The sequence below is a fragment of the Muscardinus avellanarius genome (genome assembly GCF_963383645.1).
Source record: "Muscardinus avellanarius genome assembly, chromosome: 4".
NCBI classification, from domain to species: Eukaryota; Metazoa; Chordata; class Mammalia; order Rodentia; family Gliridae; genus Muscardinus; species Muscardinus avellanarius.
In genome coordinates, this window is record NC_137789.1 from 36,372,550 (window position 1) to 36,399,389 (window position 26,840).

At 34.3% G+C, this 26,840-nt stretch overlaps 1 protein-coding gene across 27 annotated transcripts in view; it reads right to left on the reverse strand.

Annotated features, from left to right (window-relative positions):
- The window catches only part of RIMS2 (regulating synaptic membrane exocytosis 2), a gene marked incomplete at both ends in the record, with an annotated part of 576,294 nt that overhangs the window by 265,117 nt on the left and 284,337 nt on the right, over positions 1 to 26,840 (reverse strand). For 15 of the 27 annotated variants that reach the window (XM_080694169.1, XM_080694164.1, XM_080694186.1 and 12 more), the window contains 6 exons: positions 587 to 699; positions 3,006 to 3,052; positions 6,291 to 6,414; positions 7,870 to 7,969; positions 10,200 to 10,319; positions 12,145 to 12,212. In XM_080694169.1, the coding sequence (XP_080550295.1) occupies positions 587 to 699; positions 3,006 to 3,052; positions 6,291 to 6,414; positions 7,870 to 7,969; positions 10,200 to 10,319; positions 12,145 to 12,212 (572 nt within the window). Of the gene's footprint in view, positions 1 to 586; positions 700 to 3,005; positions 3,053 to 6,290; positions 6,415 to 7,869; positions 7,970 to 10,199; positions 10,320 to 11,813; positions 12,023 to 12,144; positions 12,213 to 26,840 lie in introns of all 27 variants that reach the window. The other 12 variants (XM_080694165.1, XM_080694185.1, XM_080694162.1 and 9 more) reach the window with 1 other exon arrangement.

Sequence of the window (26,840 nt, forward strand, 5' to 3'; positions counted from 1 at the left end):
ATTTCTTAGTATAATTTTCAGAAACCTATTATAAATCTCATTATTTCATTTGTCTATTGGCAAAAACAAAACAAAACAAAATCTTCAGATTTCTACCTCAGAACAATATTCAAAGCTCCATGATTGCTATGAAATCCATCCTAAATTCCCTTAAGCTTGATAAGCAAGAAAGAATAAAGTTAATTTTAAGTATAAGTTTATATAGTGAACACTTTTATTTCTTTTAAAAAATCTATGACAAATTAGTCATTTTTAAAATATAGAACAAAAATTCTGACATTGATTATTGCAATAATTTATTAAGGTTAAAAAGAGTTTAGATATCTTCACAAAATCTAGATCTCAATAAAATCCTGAAAACGAAAATCTAGTAAGAAAAGCATAATAATAATCAAAATTAAATTTCAAATAATTAAACTATTAAGAATGAGAAAATCAATTATTAAAATCAAAATTATATTCTAGAAATCTTGACTTACAAAAAGCTAACATTATATTTTAAAAATAGTATTTAATAAAGCTAACATTTTATTTTAAAATATTATTTAATATTTTATATAGACAAATTAATTTAGTGATTACATACTGAAAGTTGTCCAGATAAGAACTGTGGAACATCCCTCAACATGCCAGGACTCATGGGAGAGGTAACGGAAATAGAAGGACGATCCATTTTTTGAGATTCAAATGAGCTAGAACCTGGAATGATATATAGCACTTTACTATTATTCAAGAACCTTTAACATATATCTTTAGAAGTTACAAACATATTAGAGAAAACATAAGTCCCATCTCTTTCTGTGCTTGGCTGATCTCACTTAACATAATGTTCTCCAGATCTTTCCATCTTTTTGCGAATGACATGATTTTCTTCTTCTTTATAGCTGAATAGAATTACATTGTATGTATTTCCCATAATTTTGCAATCCATTCATCTGCTAATGGAGACCTAGGCTGATTCCATATTTTGGCTATTAGGAATTGTGCTGCTATGAACATGGGTATGCATATGTTACTCTAGTTCTCTGATTTCAACCCCTTTGGACAAATACCTAGCAGCGATATAGTCGGATCATATGGTGGATCTATTCCTAGTGTTCTAAGGAATCTTCACACTCATCTCCAAACACAGAAAGAGAAGGAGCATATGTTTTCTCTAATATGCCCAAACTAAGGAGTATCAGGGCTACCAGAGGGACTCCGGATAATGGAGGGGAAACCTCAGCAAAGCTAGAATGGAAGGGTAGGAGAGGAAGAAGGCTGAGGCTGATTAACGGAAGAGCTACATCCAAATACGTGTAAAAGTATGAATATAGCACGGTTAACCTGGACACTCATTGTTAGGAGGGGGGAAAGGGATGGGGAGGGCACCAAGCACAGTCTAAATGTATGCCATTTTCTATATGTTGCTCATAAAAATAAAATTTTAAAAAATTTAAAAATAAGCTTACAAACATATTTATAGGTTTTTTTTTAATTTGGGGGGTTTCTTTGAAAGCAGAAATACAGATTAATAATTGTCTTAAGATGAATGGTGAGTCATTTTCTATGCTGAGAAATCAAGGCCATGTGCATGCAGAGCACATGCTCTACCACTGAGCAACATCTCCAGGCCAAAGATCATCTAATTTAATAGTGTATTTTCGATTATTGGGGTATATAGATAATCAGACAACTTCTCATAATTTCATTTCTATCATCATGGTTTAAGTCACCACTGTCTTGATCATTATACTAATCCTGTCACTGGTCTTTCTCTTTTATCCCTGAGTCCATTTAATCTATTTTCAATATAGTAGTCAGATTTTCAAACCTAAATATCTCCTCAAACTGTCCTCTACATCTCTCAGAGAAAAAGCCAAAGCTCTTCCAGTGGCTCATAAAGTCCATGTCATTTGGCGGCCCATTGCTCCTGTATCCTCCTCCCTACCAGTCGCCCTGCTCTGTTAAGCAGCACTGGCCTTCCTGCCTGCCCTTAAGAGCACCTTAGGCTTCCTGCCTTTACCATGTCTGTGACCATCTGATCTCTGTGCCTGGAAGGCTTTCCTACCAGATGACCACTCCTATTTTTTATTCCAATCCTTTTTTCTTAGTTTGATTTATACTGATCAAGACATTCAAATTGTAATTCTCCTCTCTCCCTCTTTCCCAATATCCCTTACTCTACTCTTAAACAATCAAGATACTTAGTTGATTGGGCGAAAAAATCATTTCTTTAACATAAGAAACTACATTCAAGTCAGGGACCAGATGGTTTCCCAAGAGAATTTTAGAAACCACACTCAGAACAAGCAATAAAAATATTCATGTATTTGACAATACCTAAACTTATAACTATTGTTTTATTACCAGAACCGTTAGTCTGTCTTACAAAATATAAATCAGAATAAATATAATTATCCACTATTTTTCCCCAAGCATTTCTTCCCATTTACTGAAAGTGAGGTTACAGGCAATAAATTTTAAAACTGAGAGAAATTAAGAGGATAAAGCTTTCAGCAGTTCAATTGATATGTTTATAATTTTTTCTTGTGAAGATGATTTCATAGATATGTATGTCAAAACTTACCTAATTGCGTACTTTTATTGTATTTTAATATACCTGAATAAGGCTACCTACGAATCCATAATAAAAGCAGTAAATTATGGAATTATAGAATAATAAATAAATGTAAATAAATATGTTTAAGTTTAAAAAACAAAATTTATTATAAAATAGGTCTGGGAGTGTAGCCCTGTGCTAGAAGGGTTTCCAGGAACCCCAGTAACACCACCAAAAAAAAAAAATTATTTATAGTAAATATAAGTAAGTAATAAATTGTAGAAGTTTGTACTTTTTCCCACAGTGACATGAAATGATACTAAGTGTTGCAATTTTGTGTGATTATATACTTGATAACAAGGTTGTTATATTTCTTACTTCATGTTAATAAATAAAATACTTTATTTGGCCTTTAATGACTGACATTATTAATAACATATCCTCTTAGAATAATAAAACTTACTGGACTCCAGTTGTGCATGTGTGCTATCAGGTATTCTAGGTATATCTCTGAAATGATACAAAAAGAAAACAAGAAATTGTTTTAACAACTAATGTAATGCTGTTTTATTCATTATCAACCTATATAAAAATGGACATTGTATAATGAAAACACCCGTGTATGGTAGAGGAATTATATAAATAAGAAGCAAGATTTTTTGCTAATATAAGTTTTAGGCTAACTCCAAGTATTTAAAAGGAATTAAAATTTATATGCCTTTGTAGCAGATTTATAGAAGACTATACATTTTATTTCCTATGTGCCCTGCTACAAAATTAACTACTCTAAAATATTTTTGTATGCAACGATGAAATTTTTACAGATACACTTTAATTTTATACTACTCTTTATTTTTTCTTTTGTTGTGAATCAACACTAAAGCTCAAAATATCACCAAAACAAAAATTTAAATATTAGGATTGTAATCAGGCATGGTGGGGCACCCTTGTAATCCTAGCATTTGGGAGGCTGAGACAGGAGGAGCACAGTTTGCGGACAGCCTCAGCTACTTAGTGACTCCCTTTGCAACTCAATGAGACCCTGTCTCAAAATAAAGAATTAAAAAATAGGGCTGGAGGTATAACTCAGAGGTAGAATGCCCCTGGGTTCCATTCCCCAGTACTGCAAGAAAGAAAGAAAGAAAGAAAAGAAAGAAAGAAAGAAAGAAAGAAAGAAAGAAAGAAAGAAAGAAAGAGAGAGAGAGAGATAGGATTGTAATTACAACTTTATCACTGTGTGTTGCTTTATTTTTTAAATTTTTTATTGGTGCATTGTAGTCATACATCTTAATGGGATACAAGATGGTGGAGGCACACATGCACACATCACCCAATCGTCCCTTACCCAATTCCTGCCCCATTCCCTCCCCCTCCCTCGTTCTCATGCTTGGCTTAGTGATTGGCTTTGATGTGTTTGTTAAAGTACATCATGTGCACTAGAGAATTAGCTTCTTCTTTCCTCCCATCCTCTCAGGTCGCCTTATTTGCTCATCTATAGAATCTCCTTCATCATCTAGAGTTCCTCCTATGACTTATTTCTCCCGAGCTTTCACATATTAGGGAGAGCATCCAATTTCTTCTTTTTTGTGACTGACTAATCTCACTTAGCATAATGTCCTCCAGTTCCATCCATTTCCCTGTAAATGATGTAATTACAAATTTTAAACATAATATCTTCATTGAGATAAAGGTAAACACATTCTTTATTGGGACTATCAAAATTGCCTTGTAAATGTAAGTATATCAAAATTAAGGATACTTACTTAATTAGAAGAGCAGGCATTAATAGTTGGACACTTTCAGAAAATTATATAGAATTATTTAAAAATGCTAAACAAAAATATGATTTTTTTTTTTGGTGGTACTGGGGTTCCTGGAAGCCCTTCTACCTCCGGGCTACACTCCCAGACCTACTTTTACATTTTTGTTTGGAAACAGGGTCTCCTAAGCCAGCGCGCGCGGCTGGCTTCGAACCTGCGCGATCCTCCTGTCTCTGCCTCCCAAGCGCGGGGATTACAAGCGTGTGCCACCACGCCCGGCCCCAAAAATATAATTTGAAAATACTTTATTGCCAAGAAATATGCTTAATTAATACTTTATACTAGCCAGGCACGGTGATGCATGCTTGTAATCCCAGTAATTCAAGGCTGTGACAGAATCACAGGTTTGTGGCTAGTTTTAGCTACTTACTTAGTGAGCCCCTCTGCAACTTAGTGAGACCCTGTTTCAAAATAAAAAATAATGCTGGGGATATAGCTCAGAGGTAGAATGCTCTTAGGTTCAATCCTCAGCACCATAAAACAAACACAAAAACAAAAAAAAAAAAACTATACTGCTACACTGTAGTTTTAGCATATTACAAAACCTTGAAAAGAGAAAATGAAAACTGAAAACCTTGAAAAGAGAAAATGAAAAGTGAATATAATTCTATATTCTAGATTCATTACTTTGAAAGAAAAATTAAGCTACCAATGTAAATCATTTTTCTAGCATAAAAAAGATCAAAATAACGTAGCACAATAATTTCCTAATGGGATGAAAACCAGGCATCATTATTCTACAAAAAAAATCTGTACCTACCCATTAGATTGCTCTTATTCAAACATGCATTTCATAAGTTCATCATCAAATTATATATTTTTCTATTGCTTTTACTTTTGCATAGGTATATCTTTTAGATAGGCATGGAATATAAGCATCTGTAGAAGAAATACTGCTGTGATCCATAGTAATTCTTACAACTCAGATAAAAAGATTATATTAATTGCCAACTTTTGGAAACTAATTTATGGGCAATAAATTACATAGCCAAAAATTATTTTGATACTGGCCTATTTGGGGTATTGATTAATTTATTAATTTATTTACAGTACTGGGAATTAAACCCAGGGGTGTTCTATCTCTAGCTACACCCCCAGCCCTGTTTTATTTTTCATTTTGAAACGTGATCTCACTAAGTTGCTGATGATTTGGCTAAGTTGCAGGGGCTGGCCTTGAACCTATGATCCTCCTGTCTCAGCCTCTCTAATATTGGAATTCCTGGTGTGCACCATCACACCAGACTCTTTATTGTTGCCTTTCAATCACCATTCTTAAAGCTCTTTTTCCTTAAATTGGTCCCTTTGTGTGGGAATTATATGCCCTTTGGTTCTTTTTTCCTAGGCCAAAGTCTCTATTTTGAAAAAAGTAGAATATAGTTGATCATCATTTTTATTATGAAGATGACTAAAGTTAATTAAATTTAACTTAAAATTGTTATTATAGTCCTCTTCCCTTACTAATAACTGTAGCCATCCACTAAGATACTAACATACTTTTTAAAAATCTAAATCTTTTGCCAGGCGTGGTGGCGCACGCTTGTAATCCCCAAGCTTGGGAGGCAGAGACAAAAGGATCACGCAGGTTCGTAGTCAGCCTCGCTGGCTTAAGAGACCCTGTTTCCAAATAAATTTAAACAAAAAGGTCTGGGAGTGTAGCCCGGAGGGAGAAGAGCATCCAGGAACCCCTATACCACAAAAAAAAAATCTAAATCTTTCTTCTTCAATAGCAAACTGTTATTTTATCATAACCAGATAAAGTCGTGATTTTATTTGAGGCATTTTCGATAAAGAAGAAAAAAGGCATTGTCTAAAAAATATTTTTTTCATCAAACAATCAGACATTTTAGGGCTCAACACAAACTGGCGCAACACAAACTGTCCGACAATAGTCAACTTTAAACAAGTGTGAAGTACTGAAATCAGCTCACCCAATAGGCCTTGAGACAACAAGCTCCACTTGCGGTTCAGGCTTGGACTCTAGGATGATGTTGTACACTTCTTCAAATGTGGCCCCTTGCAATAGCCTTCCATTCCATTCTAACACTTCATCGCCTATAGTGTCAGGAATAATAATCTCAGAAATAAAAAACTAATCCCATAAAATATACTATAAAGAAGACATCTTTAAATTTTTTTATTTAATTTTTATTTTTTATAAGTGGAACATATTGAGAGTGGTATACATTTACATTGTGCTTCATGCCCTTCCCCCTCCCTTTCCCTCCCCCCCAATAGAGGATGTCCAGGTTAATCGTGTTGTATTTATGCTATTACACATATTCGTATGTAGCTCCTCCATTGAACAACCTCAGCTTTCTTCCTCTCCTATCCTTCCATTCAAGCTTTGCTGAGATTTCCCCTCCATCATCTGGAGTCTCTCTGGTATTACCACTACTCCCTAGCTTGGACATATTAGAGAAAACATTTGTCCCTTCTCTTTCTGTGCTTGACTAATCTCACTTAACATAATGTTCTCTAGATCCTTCCATCTTCTTGCAAATGCTATTATTTTAGTTTTCTTTATAGCTGAATAGAATTCCATTGTGTGTATTTCCCATAATTTTGCAATCCATTCATCTGTTGATGGAAATCTGGGTTGGTTCCATATTTTGGCTGTTACAAACTGTGCTACTATGGACATGGGTATGCATATGTTAACGTAGTTCTCTGATTTCAACCCCTTTGGAAAGATACCCAGGAGTGGTATAGCCGGATCAAATGGTGGATCTATTCCCAGTTTTCTAAGGAATCTCCATACTGATCTCCATAGTGGCTGAACTACTTTGCACTCCCACCAACATCTTTAAATTTCAATGAACATCATAGAATAAAATCACTGTCACAGAATAAGAAACATACTGAGAACAACTTAATGGCACAGAGTTCAATGGCCAAGAGTATATTTCACCCAAAACGATAATGGTAGAAAAAAATTCACAAGTATGATCTCTATTAAGAAATAACATTTGATTTCTTAGTAGAAATTCAAATGATAGACAACTATCAAGATCAATTTCCTCTTTCAAGATTTTATGAATCTGTACAATAGGCTTCTCAATATATACAGTTAAACACCTTGTTTTCTTTAAGAGGTGTCCATTGTCTAAACTCTTTTGTAAAAGCTTAATAATTAGCATCTTAAATCCCCTTCAAGAACTCAAGTATTTCTCCAATAGTATAGATTACCCAGGTAACACAAAGTGACATATTTTAGAAAACATGCATATATTCATGAAGTTTGTTTTCTAAACTATGTTGGAATTGTTTCAAAAGAGAAAGAAACCAATAGTAACAAAATAAGTTAATACTAGACACATATTAGTAAATCCATAAGTTTAAAAAGTAAACAAAAGTTATTGCCTCTGACTCAATAAATAAGAGGTGACTTTCCATTAATGAATAAAGATTTATATCTATGTGATATGAAGTACTACTGGTCAAATCACTTCTAAATGGGAATAACACTATTCACATTTCAAATGTAAATAACCAGTGATAGAAACATACCTGGCCTAAGATGTCCTACAGTATCAGCTAAACTTCCTTTTTTCACTTTGGTAATGAATGCACAAAGCCGACCTGATTCAGTCATCTTTCCTCCTACAACCTGTTTAAAACAGGGAAACATTAACACTGTCATACTAGTAAAATGAACATAAAGATTCAGTAAAAATATCGAGAACAATTTGCAGATTCTAAATCTGTAATTTGATTACTGAAAATCATTTCTTAAATAATCTAAGGTTGCTACTAAGAAATGAGTACATGCATGTTAAGAACTAGTTCATTTTGCACATTCCATATGTATTGAAATTCAGTTCACTATTTGTTTAAAATGCTGCATACGTTAAAAACATCTTAACAATTTACAATCTCTGTCCTTTTCACATTTCTCAAAACATATCGTCACAGTACAACATAATTATATAAACACTTCTAAGTAATATAATCTGAAACACTAGTTACTTTTACTATGATTATGATATGCTACCAAACAGCAATATGTTAGGCATACTGATAATGTCCATAAGGATGATGGATCTTTCTTGAGAAAACTACACATTTACTTCAATGCATCAGGATTAATGCAAACTTTAGACCATTTGCAACCTAATTTTTCTAACTGTATGTTCTATTAAAATATACATTTTAGAAAAATATGTGAGAAATGCTGCTATGGAATTATTGGTGTACCTGTAAGATATTGATCTGTTAACAAAATTAATGCTTTGATTCTGATTCTAATCCGTTGTTATCTGATATATAAATTTCATAGCAGATAATAAAAATCATTGTAATTAAATTAACTAAAATAGTTTTTCTCATCCAATCTGAGAGAAAAATGATTTTTTTAATCATTTATTTTTATTCCATGTATTGATTCCATAATTACAGTAAAGTATATTCACTTTCAATTCAGTTAATACTAATGGGTCCTATGTTTGATTCTGAAAATTAAATGTAGAGGTCTAATAGTAATATCCTTTCTGCAAATATTTTTAAACTATCCTGGCTTACTAAACGTTAACAATAATAATAAATTATACTGCATATGGTGATTATTATGGAAATATTATAAAATGCCAGATACTTTTCTAAATGCTTATATGCTATATTATTTAATCACATTTTAACAACCCAACAACTAGTAGTATCCTCATGGTAGAGATGAGGAATTTGAAGAGAAATTTAGTTGCTAAATGTCATGTAACTAGTAACTGCTATATCTGAAATTTAAGCCAAGTCTTCCTGTCCTCTCCACTACACTGCTCTAAAACCATACTGGACAGATCTAGATTTAAGTCCCACCATTGTTACCACCTCTAGTTGTGCTGTACCCAACTATCTGAAGCCCTTCAGAGTAAAGAGGGATTTCTGATGGAAGGAATTTAAAAACTGTGACTTAGCCAGGCATGGTGGCACGCTTGTAATCCCCGCGCTTGGGAGGCGGAGGCAGGAGGATCTCTCAGGCTCGAAGCCAGCCTCGCTGGCTTAAGAGAGCCTGTATCCAAATAAAAATATACAATAGGTCTGGGAGTATAGCCCGGAGGTAGAAGGATTTCCAGGAACCCCAGTACCACCAAACAAAACAAAACAAAACAAAACAAAACTGTGACTTAGCGGTAAGCCTACTTCTTCAATGTTATGAGGGCTGAATAAGCTAATAGATGTGAAATGTTCAGATGAGTGTCAGGCACAGGGCAGCTACCCAATAAATATTAATTGCCCAATTCACCTATATCTGCCTTTTGCTATTACCTATTATTTATTATATCATATAGTAAAACTTCTATAGCAGTGGTTTACCTTTAAAAACATTTACCCTTTTCTCATTTTAGCTTTTAATTGGCCATATTAGATGCACAAAAATCAGACAACCCTATTTTCTGTATTTATCAAATAATTTTCTGATATTTTACAGTAAAATATAAACAATATGCATTTTTAGACTCCTAATATAATTAATTTTGGGTTTCCAGTCTTCAGTGTTCTCTTTCAGATACATACATATTTTATATTATTACAAAAATTATGTCCTTAGGTAGATCATATATTCCTCAAGTTTGAATATCAAATAATTCATAATTATATTTTAATGTAATATAATCATAAGCATAAAGAATGAATGGTATAGATAAAATTAGTTTTATCATTATGGTTGAGATATTCAAATTTATTCTAATCAGGCTATATTGCTGTCTTCCAAAATTATACACATGCCTATTATTGTGGATAATGGTAACTTGTGAATCATACTTAGAAAATGAAGTTTTCTTTGTTTTCATAATAAATCTGTAAAGGAAAACAGAGCCCAAATCTCAGTGTATATTACATACCTTTAATCCAAGCATTGCTCCTGAATCTCGAGGTACACTTCCATCTTTTAGACGCTTATTTAACAAAATACGACCAATTAAGCGATCTCCATCTTTAGATGGCTGCCAGGTCACAGGGTGCTGACATATTCCATCAACAAATAAGAGAAATTAATGTTTCTTTATGACAATTGATATACAGTTGTATAATCTCTTTAAACTTCAGAATTCTAACTTGTTATGATTACACAAACCAGTTTACATTCCAAAACATTGATCACAAGAGCTCCTCATATCACTCTTATAACCTCAATTTTATAATCTCAAGGTTTTCATCAAAATTTATTTGTGTCAAATTCCTACAGTTCTATAACACAATGCTGAATTTGTATAGCTATACAAACTCTCAAAAATATTGAAAATATATGCAATTTCTATCTAAATGCTGAAGACTGGTTAAAAATTTGCAAAAAGAAATACATTGAAATTCTAGGCAGTAGAACTCACTTAAAATAAAAATTTATTCTTTAAACACTCCTGGAAGATTTTAAAAGAAGGTATGATGATAAAATATAAAGGTCAAATCGTATTATATCATGAAGCATAAACCCATGATAAGGGGGTTCTTGAAAAGATTTCTAGATTACAATTTTCAAAAACACATAGGCCCCAATAAATTTCCAATTGAATTTGCATAAGAGAAAAGAGCTTCATTTATGTGGATACCAATATTTCTCATTTCATAGAAGTACATTGATTGTTTCAGATCTTTGGTCTACTTAGTAAATTGCTTTCACTACATTATTCAAAGGTACCCATTGTTAAATAGCCTTGAAAATATTAGTATTTTATTTCTTTCTCCAGGCAGAACTATGGTCTTTATAAATAATGACACCATTTCATTTTGAATGATAGGCTAAATAATGAAGGAAATGATTTGTGTAATCATAGTAGTTTCACAGTTACCTAAAATAGCATGCATATCTTCATGCAAAATGTATCAGGCAAAACACAAGTTCCAGTCAAATCACATCTATATGTTAAAAATATTTCAAGTCTCACTATGCTAAAAGCAAAAATAATAAATATCAAAGCAGATGGCAATGGCTCTAATACTGATTGGCACTACATTAAAATGCTATGACGATAAAACAAAAGCAAAATGACAGTGAAAGGGAAAAAAGAAAAACAACTTTTTCTGTGCAAACAGACCCAATTATCTCCCTTTTGCCTGGGATTCAAACTATTAATAATTTAATTTTCATCCCAAGGAAAATATATGTAAGCAATCAAATAAGCCAATCCAAAAATTGTTTATTTGTGGTTTATTGTAATATTACAAAATTCTCTCATGCAACCACAGACAAAATATTCCTGTGTTCCTAAGTTTTATTTTCGTTTACTTATTTTTGGTATGCTGTCAAACAGTAAGAACAGCAAAGAAAGTAGGAGGTTTTTTCAGTTGATTCGTTGGGTTGGTTCATTTTGTTTTGTTTTTCTTTTCTGCACCTTAGGAAATGCTACATTGACCCTTGAAACGCCCTGTCCTTTTATTATGTTCCGTTTTAATGAGTGACAGAGAGCAAACAAAGACCAAATGAGCAGGTTAAAAGGCAGGCTCCACAATCTCAGTACCTTCTCACTATGGCTATGCTCCTCGTTAAGGGTTGTGCTACTACAGGTATCTACCCCAGAGTCCTTAATCTGAGGCTCGGACCATTCCAAATCCTCTTCCAAAGAGTGGCCACCAAAGTACATCATTTTCTTTTGTCTCTCAGACCTGGTGTTAGAGTCCGACAAAACTGCCTGCTCACTAGTTTTTCTTTTTCCCTTTTGACTGTCCCCTACAGGTGTGGGATAAAAAAAAAAAAAAAAGATACAAAAAAGAAAACATGCAAAGGTGTAAATAAAAAAGGAAAAGTGAAATGATAACAGAAATTAAATAGTAAGGCTCCACATGTCTCACCAAAGACATTGGGGATGCCTCACTGCTATGCCAAGACGTATGGTCCAACCAGTTGTAATCCATGTCTCCTGTGAGCCAGACAGACAAAAGAGTGCAGTAAAGGAGACGGCCGGGAAAAAAAAAAAAAAAAAAAAAAAGGACAGAGACATTATCAACATTTTAAACTATGAGATCCTGTCTGGTTGCAAGAACGTTGACTTTCACACTCATTACATATGCTAAGAGAAAGCTAAGGTTTCGAGTGAGTAAACTTACAGACTGTAGACGATAAGGCTTATGTACCCTGGACAGACTCAACCGAACAAAAGCCCTACAAGAAGGAAAAGGCTAACAGTAAGCAAGAATAGGAACAGAAAACTGGGTGTGCTGAAGAAGAAAAAGACTCTCAGCTATATCTGTTTCTCATGCTTCTGTTTTTCATGCTGGCCTAAAGACATGAGTTTATTCTCCAAAGACACATGAACAAGTTAAAAAGTTAAATGGTGGTTTGTCAGTAACCACTATTTTAAAAGCCAAATAATGAAGTGTTGCTCCTCTAATGCATTACAATATTCTTATGATGGTGACACTATCTCAAAAATTTGAGTGGTTAAAAATAATTGGTTAGACAAATGATTGATTTTTTTCTGTGAAAATGACAAATTCATTCCATTTCTATTATATGAATAAAATTTAAAAATACTTAAATATTGTTATTTATAGTACTTCAAAAGACTTAGAAACTTTTTTTCAGAAACTACATTCTTATAAAAAGCAGATTATAATTTTTTCAACATATAATTTGTGACTAAGACTGAAAATCAATTTCCAAACTCAATGTGCTTCTTATTTACTTTATATTTGAAAAAGAACTTCATTCTAGTCTATAAATGCACTTTATTTTATTTTATTGCAGTACTGGGGATGGAACCCAGGGGCATTCTACCTCCAAACTACATTCCCAGCCCTATTTTTATTCTTTGTGTGTGTGTGTGTGTGTGTGTGTGTGGGAGGGGATTGGGGGTAGAACCCAGGGGCTTCAGGCTATACTCCCAGACCTATTTTATACTTTATTTGGAAACAGGGTCTCATAAATTGCCAAGAGCCTCACTCAGTAGCTGAGGCTGGCTTCAATCCTGTGTGATCCTCCTGTCTCAGCCTCCCAGGTACTGGATTACAAGTGTGCACCACCACCCCCGACTTTTTTTTATTCTTTATTTTGAAACAGTGTCTCACTGAGTTGCAAAGAGCCTCACTAAGTAGCTGAGGCTGTCCATGAAACACGATCCTCTGATCTCAGCCTCCCAAATGCTGGGATTACAAGTGTGCACCACCACGCCCAGCCTAAATGCACATGATTTTAAACTCCATTTATACTTTATTTAAAAGATTTATCAAACTCCTTCCACTTGCCATAAATACTGCTAAGCCTCAGCATACGGAGTAAGAAAATGAAACATGCTTACAACAGTGGGAAGAAATACAACAAATTATCAGTGTCATATAGGAAAAAGCAAAACACCATGAAAGAGTATATATGATAAGATCTAATTTAGATTTGGGGGTCAGCAAAGAGCAGTAAAGTGTTTAAGATGAGAACAGAAATATGTGCCCTTATAGAGAAGTAAGGAAATAGACCGATGAATGGGGGAGGAAAGAGCGTTCCAGGAAGACGGATCTGCACGGTGCTGTTCAAGAACTGAAGGAACACAGTGTATTGAAATAAAAAAGAATGAGAGTGAATACAGTGCTAAATGATACTGGTGTGAATACTAGATACAGAGAGAAACCTTTAAACGAACTGATGAAAAGCAATTAAAATGATGCTATGCCAATGTATACATGTTTCACGACCAATCTCACTACTGAGTATGGAGAGGGATGGGGTAGTAAAGAAGGACCTGAAGGGAAACACACTAAAACCTGTGTGCGTATTTGTTTGTGTGACATTGAAACTCACTAATATACTTACAATGTACCAATAAGATACCTATTAAAAAAGGAACCAAATGGAAATTTTAGAAATAAAAAAATAACTGGCCGGGTGTGGTGGCACATGCTTGTAATCCCAGCATTTGGAAGACTGAGACAGGAAGGTTGTGGTTCGCAGACAGTCTCAGCTACTTTGTGATGCCCTTGGCAACTTAATGAGACCGTGTTTCAAAATAAAGAATAAAAAATAGGGCTGAGGATGTAGCTCAGAGGTAGAATGCCCCTGGGTTCCATCCCCAGTACCGCAAAAATAAAATAAAATAAAATAACTGAAATTTCAAAGCAACTGCAGGATGGAGAGGACAGAGAAATAATGTAATGATTTTGAAAGTAGAACAAAAATTACTCAATCTGAAGAACACACAGAAATAGAGTAAGAATAAAACAGAATGAACAGAACCTCACCTGAAAGCCTATTGCATAAGATATAACATTTATATCATTGTAGTTCCAGGGGAGAGTAGAAAGTGAATGGGCTGGAAAAATATTCAAAGAAATAATAGCTGACAATTTTCCCACGTTTGACAAAAGATATAAGCCTGCAGATTCGAGAACTACATAAACACTTGAACAAGAAAAAAAACACCAATCTGTGCCAAGATATATCACAATCATATTAAAATAAAAAACAAAATATCTTGAGAGCAGCAAAAAAAAAAAAAAACAAAAACCTTAGCTAAAGGGGGAAACAATTTCAGTAGATTTCTCATCAGAAACCCAGGAGGCAAGAAGAAAATGACACAATGTTTTTCAATTGTTGAAATAAAAGAAATGTCAACCTGAATTCTAAAGATGATGAAATTACTTTTCAGATAAAAGAATACTAGGAGACTGTCACCAGCAGACCTACCCTAAAAGAATAGTAAAAGGACGTTCTGGAAACAAAAAGGAACCTGAAAATATTGAGAAGAAATTAAAAGCATGGTAAGCAAGTATATGTATAAATAAAACAGACTTTCCTTTTCCCTAGAATATTCTAAATTATATTTGAAATCTAAAGTACGAGTTATACCTTGTCTAACGTGGTTTTCAAAATATATATAAGAAATATGTAAGACAATTTGCATTTTAGGCAGGGGAGAATAAAACAACTTGAGTATAAAAAGTTTCTACATTTCACTTTAACTGGTTAAATATAAGCAGTTGACTATAATAAGCCACATATACATATTACCTACAGCAACCACAAAAAAACTTATAAAAATAAAAGCACTGTACACAAATTAAAATGCAATTCTAAAAAAGGACTGTTCAAATAACCCACATGAAGGCAAAGAAAAGAAATTTGAAATAAAGGAGAGGACTTCCAGGATGATGGTGATGGAGAAAAGCGGGGTTTACGAGCCCCGTTAACAACCAGTCTCTATTACTACAAAATCAGCGCCTTTCATAGCCAGAAAACACCATCAGCAGAGAAACAAAAAATGTAATTACAAGGGACAGAGAAAAAGAGGGCTGGAAAAACAAGACACCAGAAAGAAACCAGACCGCAGTGCTGCAGCCGGAGCCGCAGCACGAAGCAGTGGGCGCCATTTTCCCTTGCAGCACCAGGCTCCAGAGAGGAGGGGGACTCATAACGAAGCTCAGAACCAGAGAGGAGATACGCCGGCCTCATGCCCGAGGACGCGGCAGCAGCGCCTTACTGCCGGTGGCAGCGGCGACCTCACCAGACGGCACCAGACCAATGCACTCAACAGCCCACCAGACTCCAGAGAGGAGCGGCGGACAGCGAGCCGAGGTGAGCTGCTGCGGATAGGAATTTGGCAGATTTCCGGCGCAGGGAGCATCTAAACCTCCCAGAGGCTGGGCTCAGCACACCCTGCAGGGACTCAGAGTGGAGATCAAAAACAGAAAAGAAATACGCCAGCCTCATGGCCGAGGGCATGGCAGCAGCGACATATTGCCATTGGCGGCAGCAGCAGCAAATTCACCGAGTCCACTACAGCTCCATCGGCGCACTCAACAACAGTGAGTCAAATTGTGGCCCCTAGAGGAGAAATCCCAATACTTTACTCCCAGGGACTTGACCCAGTGGGGGAGTGGTGGTGGCAGAGATAGCACACCATAGGAGAACGCCCAACCTGGCACCCCCCATGGTCTAAAGCAGCCTCAATTGACTCCCAGGGTCTGAAACTCTGCGATACAACCCAGTAAATGAGTAGTGGGGACCAAGATACCACAGAATCGAGATCCATAGCACATTAAGTGATGTCGTAGTGACCCAAGGGAAGAACCCAGAGAAGGCACAAACTTCTGAAATCATGGGAAAGAGGAATAACACTGGAGCAATGAATGCCCACAACCCCACAACATCAGAACCTGATAAAACAGAAATTCAGAGATTTTTAGAAGATCAAATCAGGAAAATAACTGTAGAAATAATAGAGGTGCTTCAAAAAGAACTCAGAGAGAGCCAAAGGAGATAAAGGATGCAATTAATGAAGTAAAGGCCTCAATTCAAAGCATGAACAACCGATTAGACCACATGGAGAATAGAATCTCGCTCTTAGAAGATGATCATTCCAAAAATGAACGCATAGTTTCTAATGTAGAAAAAAAAATCTGACAGCAGGAATCTGACATTGAAGAAATATGGGCCCATTTTAAGAGAGCTAACCTAAGAATAATTGGAATAGAGGAGGGAAAAGAAAGTGAAACCAAAGGGATCAACAATCTCTTCAAGGAAGTAGTAGCAGAAAATTTTCCAAACATAGAGCAAGAGGTCGATACACCGGTCCAGGAAACTTATAGAACTCCCTTTAGACAGGATTGGAGAAGAGGATCCCCACGCCACATAATTGTCAAAATGACCAATGTGGAAGCCAAGCAGAGAATCTTAGAGGCAACAAAAACACAATGCCAAGTGACATTCAGAGGCAAAGCAATTGGAATCACTCCAGACTTCCCAAACCAAGTCATGAGAGCCAGAAGGGCTTGGAGTAACATATTTCAAACTCTGAAAGAAAACAACTTCCAGCCAAAAATTTCCTACCCAGCAAAACTTTCTATCAAATTAGATGGGGAAATAAGAAGCTTCCACGACAAACAGAAACTGAAGGAATTTATGTCTTCAAAACCAGCACTAGAGAAAATACTGAAAGAGATTAACTACAAAGAAGAAATAGGTAACACACACCAGAACCAGAGAAACAAGATTTTCCATCCAACAGACAACTAAGACTGGTTATCTGTGGAGATTCATTATTTATGCTAGTCTTTTACCTATCTAAATTGTATTGTTTGCTTTTATTGTTGCTAATTTTTAGGATGTCTAGTTGGAATATTAATATACCTTCAGATATAGCATTTGGAAATATTTTATCCCATTCTATCAGTAACTTTTAACTCTGTTTACATTGTCTTTGGATATACAATACTTTTTTATTTTTTAGGGAGTTTGTTGCCTGTGCCATTGAAATTATATCCAAAAAATCACTGCCAATTTCAATGTTGTGAGGTTTTATTACCCAGATTTTCTTCTAAAAGTTTATAGTATTAAGATTTATATTTAGGTCTTTTATCTATATTGAGTTAATATTTGTATATGGTGTTAGGTAAGTGTCCAATTTTATTCTTTTTCATGTTACTTATTTTTCAACAATGTTTAGTTAAAATATTAGTATTTCCTCCACCAAATGTTCGTGGAAACCTTGTCAAAAATAACTTGACAATATATGGAAGAATTTATCTCTAGGCTTTTAACTCCAATGGTTTATATATCTGCCTTTAGAACAGTACTACACTGTTTCAATTATTGTAACTTTATATGAAAATATACATCTACTAGCTTTGTTCTTCTTCAAGATTTTTTGGGTACCTAGAGTCCATATTCCATATCAGGATAGATTTTTTTCTGAAAAATAAATAAATAAATGTATGATAGTTTCACCTAAAAAAAAAAAAGAAAAAAATATTCTCTGGTAAGAAAGAAAGCAAAAAGAAATATTAAAATGTTAACTCTAAGTAATCAAAAGCTTGGTATCAGACAAATGAAACTGTTATGTGAGATTATCATCGTTAATATTGGATAAATTGCTATAAAACTAGATGCCAACCACTAAGCCAAGCATGGGAAGGGGGGATGGGGAGGGAACAGGATGGGGATCGGGTAGGGGCTAACTGGGCGATGTGTGTATGTATGTCTACAAAAGTATTTTCTTTATACTATTATGATGTATGAATATAGTGCACCAATAAAAAAATAGATGAAACAATAAAGGAGAAGAAACAAACAAAAAAACAAAAAAAGAACTGGTGAGGCCAGGCGTGGTGGCACACTCTTGTAATCCCCGCGCTTGGGAGGTGGAGACAGGAGGATAGCACAGGTTCAAAGCCACGCTGACTTAAGAGACCCTGTTTCCAAATAAAAATATAAAAAATAGGTCTGGGAGTATATCCCGGAGGTAGAAGGGCTTCCAGGAACCAGTACCACAAAAAAAAAAAAAAAAAAAACTGGTGAGTAACAAAACTACAGACCCATTTTTCCCAACAAAGTACTATTTGCAAATAGAATTCAGTATTATGTAAAAAGAATTATATACTATTAGCACATAGAGTTTATTTCTAGAATCCAAGACCAGTTGGATATTTAAAAATCAATTAAGCCACCATAATTACAAGTTAAAGGAGAAAAATCATTGATGCAAAAAAATATCACTCATTTTAAAAAGAAAGAAAAGAAGGAATACAGGGGATTTGTTCAAATTAAGACGTGAAAACAACAAAAAACCACCTACTGCTAAGGTCATACATAATAATGAAAGAATAAATGCTTTATATGAAGAGAATTTTCATTAAAGAAGATATTCTTATTTGCAAATATTAAAGAGTTTAGCAAGCAAAATGTCTTTCCATGTATAAATGGCTACACAAACTGTGGCATAGCCACACCAAAAAGTTCTTACTGTAGAAAGGGAAAAAACAACATGAATGGGTCTCGAGGACATTGTGCTATATGGGGGCGAAAAAAATCTCAAAATGTTACTGAGAGAATGTTTCATAAATTAAATAATATGGTATGTGGCATTGGAGGCTTTTTAGTGGTCAGGAGAGATTAGGAATGGTGGGGAGAGGAGCATGCCACTATGCAGAAGAGGCAGTATTAGGATGATAATATGGTGGTACAATAGTCCTGTATCTTTATGTCAGTGGAGGTTACATAAATCCATATACGTGATCAAATGCTCTAGGACTACAGTGGTGTTCCTGGAATGTGGAATTTTGGTTTCTGCAGTTTGTTACCTGCAATAAACCATGGTCTGAAAATATTAAGGTAAATTTTTTGAAAATAGACCATTTTAAGTTTTTTAAATTTCTATTCTGCATAGTGTGGTCAAGTCTACATCATCCCTATGTATCCCTAGAAAATGAATCATTATTTCATCAGCACGTCCACTCTGTTTATACTACCTGCTCTGTGGTACCTGAAAAAAGACTACATTTGCATAATTTATATTACAGTATATTGATATCATATTTTATTATCAGATATTATTAACTTATTGTTCTTAGTTTATAAATTATAAAGTTTATAAGTTAAACTTTATCATAGGTATATATGTACAAGAAAAATAGTATTTATAAGGATTGGTACTCTCTCTGGTTTCCAACTGTTAGAGGTTTGGGGACCTACCCCCTGTAGATAAGAGAGGACTATTGTATACACACACATTGTTCCAATGTCTATTTTCTGGTTTTTATACAAGCTGTAATCATTGGGGAACACTGAGTATACACTGAATCCCACTGTACTATTTTGCAGCTTCCTGCAAATTTATTATTATTTTGAAGTAAAAAAATTTAAAATAATGAGTTGCTGCCTTCATAAAAAGTTACCACCCCATCACTGCAGGGATTTATTTATTTATTTATTTATTTTTATAGTTAAATTGATTTTATTTTGTGGTAGAGAGATTATACTTTGAGAAATTTAGCTATATTCTATAACACTTCCTGAATTTGGCAAACATATGAGGCATATTTGGTGCTTTGGGAGAGTTGCAAAGCAAAGAAAATTAAAGACAATCAGCTAAACATTCTATTGGTGTTAAGCACTTTGGAAATGAGAAAGTTAAGCCACTTGCCTTAATAGTATGCCAAATTTTTGTAAGAAAACAGTGGAAATTTAAAGTAGACATTTCTTTCTTTTTTGGCTCAAGGTTTCAGAGATTTTATTTTTTTATTTTATTTTTATTTTTTTTATAAGTGGAACATATTGAGAGTGGTGTACATTGTGCTTCATGCCCTTCTCCCTCCCTTTCCCTCCCCCCCCCAATAAAGAGTGTCCAGGTTAACCATGTTCTAGTTATGCTATTACACATATTCGTATGTAGCTCCTCCATTGAAGAACCTCAGCTTTCTTCCTCTCCTATCCTTCCATTCAAGCTTTGCTGAGATTTCCCCTCCATTATCTGGAATCCCTCTGGTATTACCACTACAGATTTAAAGACAAGGCTAGAGCACTACTTGTCAGCATGCTGTAGATTAGATAAATGTTTCAATTAGATTATTACACTAAAAGCACACTTAAATATAAGGAACTAGTGATAATGAACCGAAAGATTCAGATCTTAAAGTAACATTTCTTCTTCGTTTTAATGTCCTATATAAAACAAACTAACCCAATTGTGTATTTGTATTGTAAAATAGAGAGCCAATGTTTTTCCTATAGTCATTAAAGTAAGACAGGACTTTATTAACTATTTTATCATTGCTTTCCATTACTTTAGTTTAATAAAAGTTACAAAGGCATTATTTAATATCCATATTATTAATCATGCTTATTAAGTCACAGTGTATTGTGATAGGAGTTTTATATCTGGATCTAGAAAGCCTGTGTTTAGGTACTGACTCTATCCAGTGTCTACTTTGTGACTGGGCAAGTCACTTCATACATTAGAAAATTATTTTATAATTTTTTAAAAAAGAGATTAATTGTAGTATCTCACACATAGTTGAAATGTTTAAAATACTCATGAAAGCTCTTTGTGAATTGTAATCATACCAAGGTTGGTGGTATCTTTATCTTTGTCATAATTAGGAATATCCAAAACTTTCATTTAAAATAGAGAAGATTAAACTACAGCTCTGTTATCTTTCCTCTCATTTCTCTTTTTAGCATTTTACTCTCAATTTCTCAGGATATATATGTTGGTATTTCTCAATATTGCATGCAACACTGGTTCTGCAAAATGTTAAAAGCTTTGATTAATTTATAGGTCCTTCAATCAAATAAATTTTTAAAACTCTGAGCCAGGCATGGTGGCGCACACTTGTAATCCCAGCATTTGAGAGGTTGAGACAGGAGGATCATGATTTGCGGAAAGCCTCAGCTACTTAGTGAAGTCCTTTGCAACTCAGTGAGAGAGACCCTATTTCAAAATAAAGAATAAAAAATTAGGGCTAGGGGTGTAGCTTAGAGATAGACTGCCCCGGATTCCATCCCCAGTACCGCAAAAAAAAAAAAAACCTCTGTATTAAACATAAATAAATAGATTCCATGTTCATACTGTAATGATAAAATGCTTTAAGATAATTATATAACATAGTTTTCACAATCTTAAAGAAAACACAGAATCCTTCTCACAGAATAAGTGTCTCCAGAACTATATTATGAGAATTAATGCTGAAACCTTTGTGCAGGGTCAGTTTCACTCATAAAATGGTAAAATGGTGAATAAAACTGATAATAAGGCTTAAGTCTTCTCATCTCCAAGGAAAATTTACACTAATAAAGGAAAATCAAAGCTCAGATAAAGTTAAATATAGGGAATATCTAAAGCAATGATTTTTAAATTTAAAGATTTATTGGTACATTGTAGTCATACTTAATGGAGTACAAGATGGGAGAGGGATACATGCACACATCACCCAGTTAGCCCTTACACAATGCCCACTCCATTCCCTCCCCCTCCCTCCTTCTCATGTTTGGCTTAATGATTGACTTTGATATGTTTGTTAATGTACATTATGAACATTAGAGAATTTCACTCTTATGTTCCATGGAGTTATGCCTTTGTGTGATCACTGGCTTGCTCTGAAGAAAGCAGTGAGACTGCAAGGTCATATGATATCACCCCTACGATACTTGCTAGTCAACTTGCTTTTAACAAACTCTTTGCTGGCTTGATGAAGAAAGCCCATGGGCCAAAGAACTGTAGGCAGCCTGCAGGAATTTTAGGCAACATCTAGGAACTGAAACATTATTTTTGGCATTGTTATAAAGGCATTAATGAGAAAAAATAATTACTCAGTAAAGGGAAGAGATTAATAGTGAGGAAATGTTTCAAAGCAGAATTGATATGTAAACTGTACTTAAAAGAGAGAGAGATTTTACCAAGAGTAAAAGAACAGATACAATACCAACAGAAAAAAAGAGAATACATCAAATTATGGCTACTATATGAATATACTTGTTTGAAAAATGGCAAAGTGGAAGATAACCTTTCACAAAACCAGTAGTTGGATATATTATTTCATGATCTAGATCAGTAATTCTTAGTAACTTATTACAACAAAAATTGTCAGGTATGTAACAAGATAAAACATGATCCACAAATTATTTAATTTTAAATGTAAGTTTTAAATAAGAATAAGCAACTTTGAATTTGTACTAATGCCAATCTCAATTGTTATATGACAAGGAAAGGAGAGGAATAAGACACCACAAATATTCTAAGTATCCCATATCACTAGAGTGAATATAATTTATGTGTCATACTGAAAAAAGTGTTTGAGAATGATTTACTTTTATTAAAAATTCACACAATTTCTATTGAATGTGTGAATATATTAAGAAAATTCAAATGTTGCCAGTTAACTGAAAGATCCTATTAATTATAGGCTTTGTCTTAATTTCAGAAATGATGGAACTATGGGAAAATGTGTGTCAGATCTGATGAAATTCTATATTTTGCTCATGAAAGTTTCTTGAGGAAAATTATTAATCAAAAGAAAAAAAGAGAATCTACCTTGCCTTAAGCCAGTACTTTTTTTTACAAATTAAATTATTTTGCAAAGATCCCTCTCCTCTTACAGAATGTGTTACTAACTAATTGACTGAGTGAATGATTTGATTATCAATTGATTGAATATACACGATAACCTGCTATAAAATCACTACCATCTCACTATTCTGAATAGAGATACCATTTCAGGTTTTATTTAGTGATAATAATGGTACTTATTGAGTGCTTCCTATGTGCCAGGGACTTGAATAAACACTAGGGTAGATAGTTTCCCAATGATGGCTGCAGCAATACATACTCCATTCCATATTTTTTCTCACAATGTCGTCAACTGAGAGTTAGTTATCTATAGTCTCTCCCCTTGATCTCAGGAAAATCCTAGGTGAACTGAATTTGGTGGAAGTCTCCACGGAAGCCATGTTTAAAAAGGCAGTATGATTTCCTCCTGACTCTCTTGAGACATATGCCTCTGAATTTGCCATGCTACAGAGATCTCAAGGAAAGGAGCGACAGAGATACAGAGAGAGAGACAGAGAGAGAGATACCTGCCCAATAGACACCATGAGGCTACTAAATATAGAAAGAAAGAAAAAGAATATGAAAAAACAAATTTCTTATTTAACATTTAAAATTTTAAGTTTAAGTGTTTTTAAGTTTAACATAATTTGTAGTAGCTGGAATATGAACTCTACATGATTATTTTATTTAACCCTCAAAATAACCACCAGTGCCAAATAATAAGGTTATTCTTTTAATAAGCAAAGAAAAAAATCGAGAGGTTAAAATAACTTTCCCAAGATCAAATTATAATAACATAATAGAAACAGGATTAAAACCCCATGCAGTCTGTCTACAAAATCCACATTCATAAATCCTAGGCTAAAATCAAATTCTATGACATTGATAACCTACAGATTTGATCATATTTAGTAATGCAAAGGTTATATAATGTAAATCAGTCTTTAAGTTTTGGTATTAAGAATAACTCTTCTTTTAATTATTTTATTGGTGCATTTTAGTCATACATCTTATTGAGGTACAAGATGGCAGAGGGATACATACACACATCATTCATTTAGCCCATCCCTAATTTCCTCCCCATTTCCTCCCCCTTTCCTCCTTCTCATGTTTGACTTAGTGACTGACTTGATGTTTATGAATGTACATCATGTACACAAAATTTCCCTCTTCTCCCTTCCATCCCCCTCTGTTGGATCACCTTATTTGCTCATCTATAGTTTCTCCTTCTTCGCCTAGAGTTCTTCCTATGACCCATTTTCTCCCTAGCTTCCACGTACTAGGGTAAGCATCTGATTTCTTACTTTTCATGACTGACTAATCTCATTTAGCATAATGTTCTCCAGTTTCATCCATTTCCCTGCAAATGATGTAATTTTGTTCTTCTTTATGGCTGAGTAAAATTCCATTGTGTATATATTCCATAGTTTTGTACTCCATTCATCTGTTGATGGACATCTTGGCTGGTTCCATAGTTTGGCAATTGTGAATTGTGCAGCTATGAACACTGATATGCATTCATTAGTTTGGTGGTTTGGTTTCTATTCTTTTGGGTAGATACCTAGAAGTGGGATTGCTAGATCATATGGTAGACTTTTTCCCAATTTACTGAGGATCCTCCATACTGTTTTCCAAAGTGGTTGTACTAATTTGCAATCCCAGCAACAATGTATTAGAGTTCCCACTTCTCCACATCTTTGCCAGCATTTCTTGTTGTTTGTGTTTTTAATGATTGCCATTCGAGTTGGAATTAGGTGAAATCTCAGGGTAGTTTGATTTGCATCTCTCTGGTTATGATGTTGAGAATTTTTCATACATTTATTGGCCATTTGAATTTCTTTTTGTGAAGTTTCTACTTAGTTCATGTGTCCATTTTTATTGGGTTATTTATTTTCTTAGTGCTGAGTTTCTTGAGTTCTCTGTATATTCTAAATATAAGTCCTCTATCAGAAGAATAGTGTCGGCTCTCTGTTAAGGTTCTTGATAGTTTCCTTTGCTTTACAGTAGCCCTTCAGTTTAATGCAATCCTATGTATTGATTTGCCTTTTAGTTTCTTGTGCCTTTGGAGTCTTGTCGAGAAAGTTTTTACCTGTGTCTATGTGTTGAAGTGTTGGACCTATGCCCTCTTCAAAGATTTGCAAGGTCTCTGGTCTGATTTCCAAGTCTTTGATCTATCTTGAATTGACTCTTGTGCAGGGTGAAAAAGTGGGTTTCATTTCCATTTTTCTGTATATGGTTAGCCAGTTTTTCCAACACAATTTGTTAAAAAAAGGCTATCTTTTTTCCAGTATATGTTTTTGCCCTTTTGTCAAAAATCAATTGGCTGTAACTTTGCAGATTTGTTGCTGAGTCTTCTATTCTGCTCCACTGGTCTATATATCTGTTTTTGTGCTAGTCTCATACTGAATCAACTTAGTAGTTGGCAATGGATTTTAAGTAAATTTTAAGAAATCATCTAAAAATGATTAAAAATCAAATAGTATGGTGCCAATAAACAGGTAAAAAACACTTAGAAATTCAGTACTTTTTTTTTGTTAGTTTGTTTTGGGTTTTTTTTTTTTTTTGCAGTACCGGGGATGGAAGCCAGGAGCATTCTACCTCTGAGCTACATGCCCAGCCCTATTTTATTTTTAATTCTTTATTTTGAAACAGGGTCTCACTGAATTGTAAAGGACCTCTCTAAGTAGCTGAGGCTGGCCGTGAACAGTGATCTTCTCATCTCAGCCTCCCAAATGCTGGGATTACAAGTGTGCACCGCCACACCTGGCTTTTTAATAAATATTCTTGTCAATTAGAATATGTTAATTTAATTTGAATTGAAGCAACTTGAATCTCTTACAGTCAGGAATAGAGTCATCAGAATGTGCTTTCATATGTATGTGTGAAGTCTACTTACTTATGAACAAGTTGTGTTCCTGTACAGTTCTAATTTTATTTTTCCTTATAGCTCTTTCAATTGTTTTTAACTGGTATTGTTTAATGCACTTTGAGCTTTATAACCAAAAAAATTCTTAAGCTAATATACAACTGACATGAATCATATAATATTAGAACAAAAATAAATCTCCAACCATATTTTCATTCATTCACTTATTCCTTCTAAAGTACATTACCCATTTATTCTAAAATTATTTGTTGAGAGTCTACCCTATGCCAGGTTTCATGTTAAATGCTGGAATAAAGCAGGGAACACAGAAACAAAATCCATACCTTTAACAGGTTGCAGTCCAATAGAAAATAAAGACAATTCAGAAGCAGCTCATCACCTGCAGTATCAATTTAAATAATTCTTCTAACACCCTGAAACCTGCAGCTCATTAGAACCTAAACCTGCCACCTTTTTAAGTGCTCTTTCTTGCCTTTTAAGTCTTCTTTCCTTCCAATAAACAATTTAAATTCTATGATCCATCATTAAAGTCACATATTAGAAAATATTAATGACCCCTGTGCCTCTGTGTCTTTTCTGAGTATTCTCTTGTCAAAACAAAAATATTGGTTAGATTCATATTTTCACATACTCCATCTTCAACCTAAGGAAATTTGTCTTTTTTTTTAAAATGTCTAGCACACATGGTAGCATCTAGAATGTAAATAATAACTGAATAAATTAATGAATGAATTAAAACATCAAGTCTGGTCCTTTTTGCACTACTTATCCAATGGAGTCTGTTTCCTAAGACCACCCCAAATATACAACTGTGGTTGAAACAAAGTGGAATATCCAGCTGCACCCTCAACTAG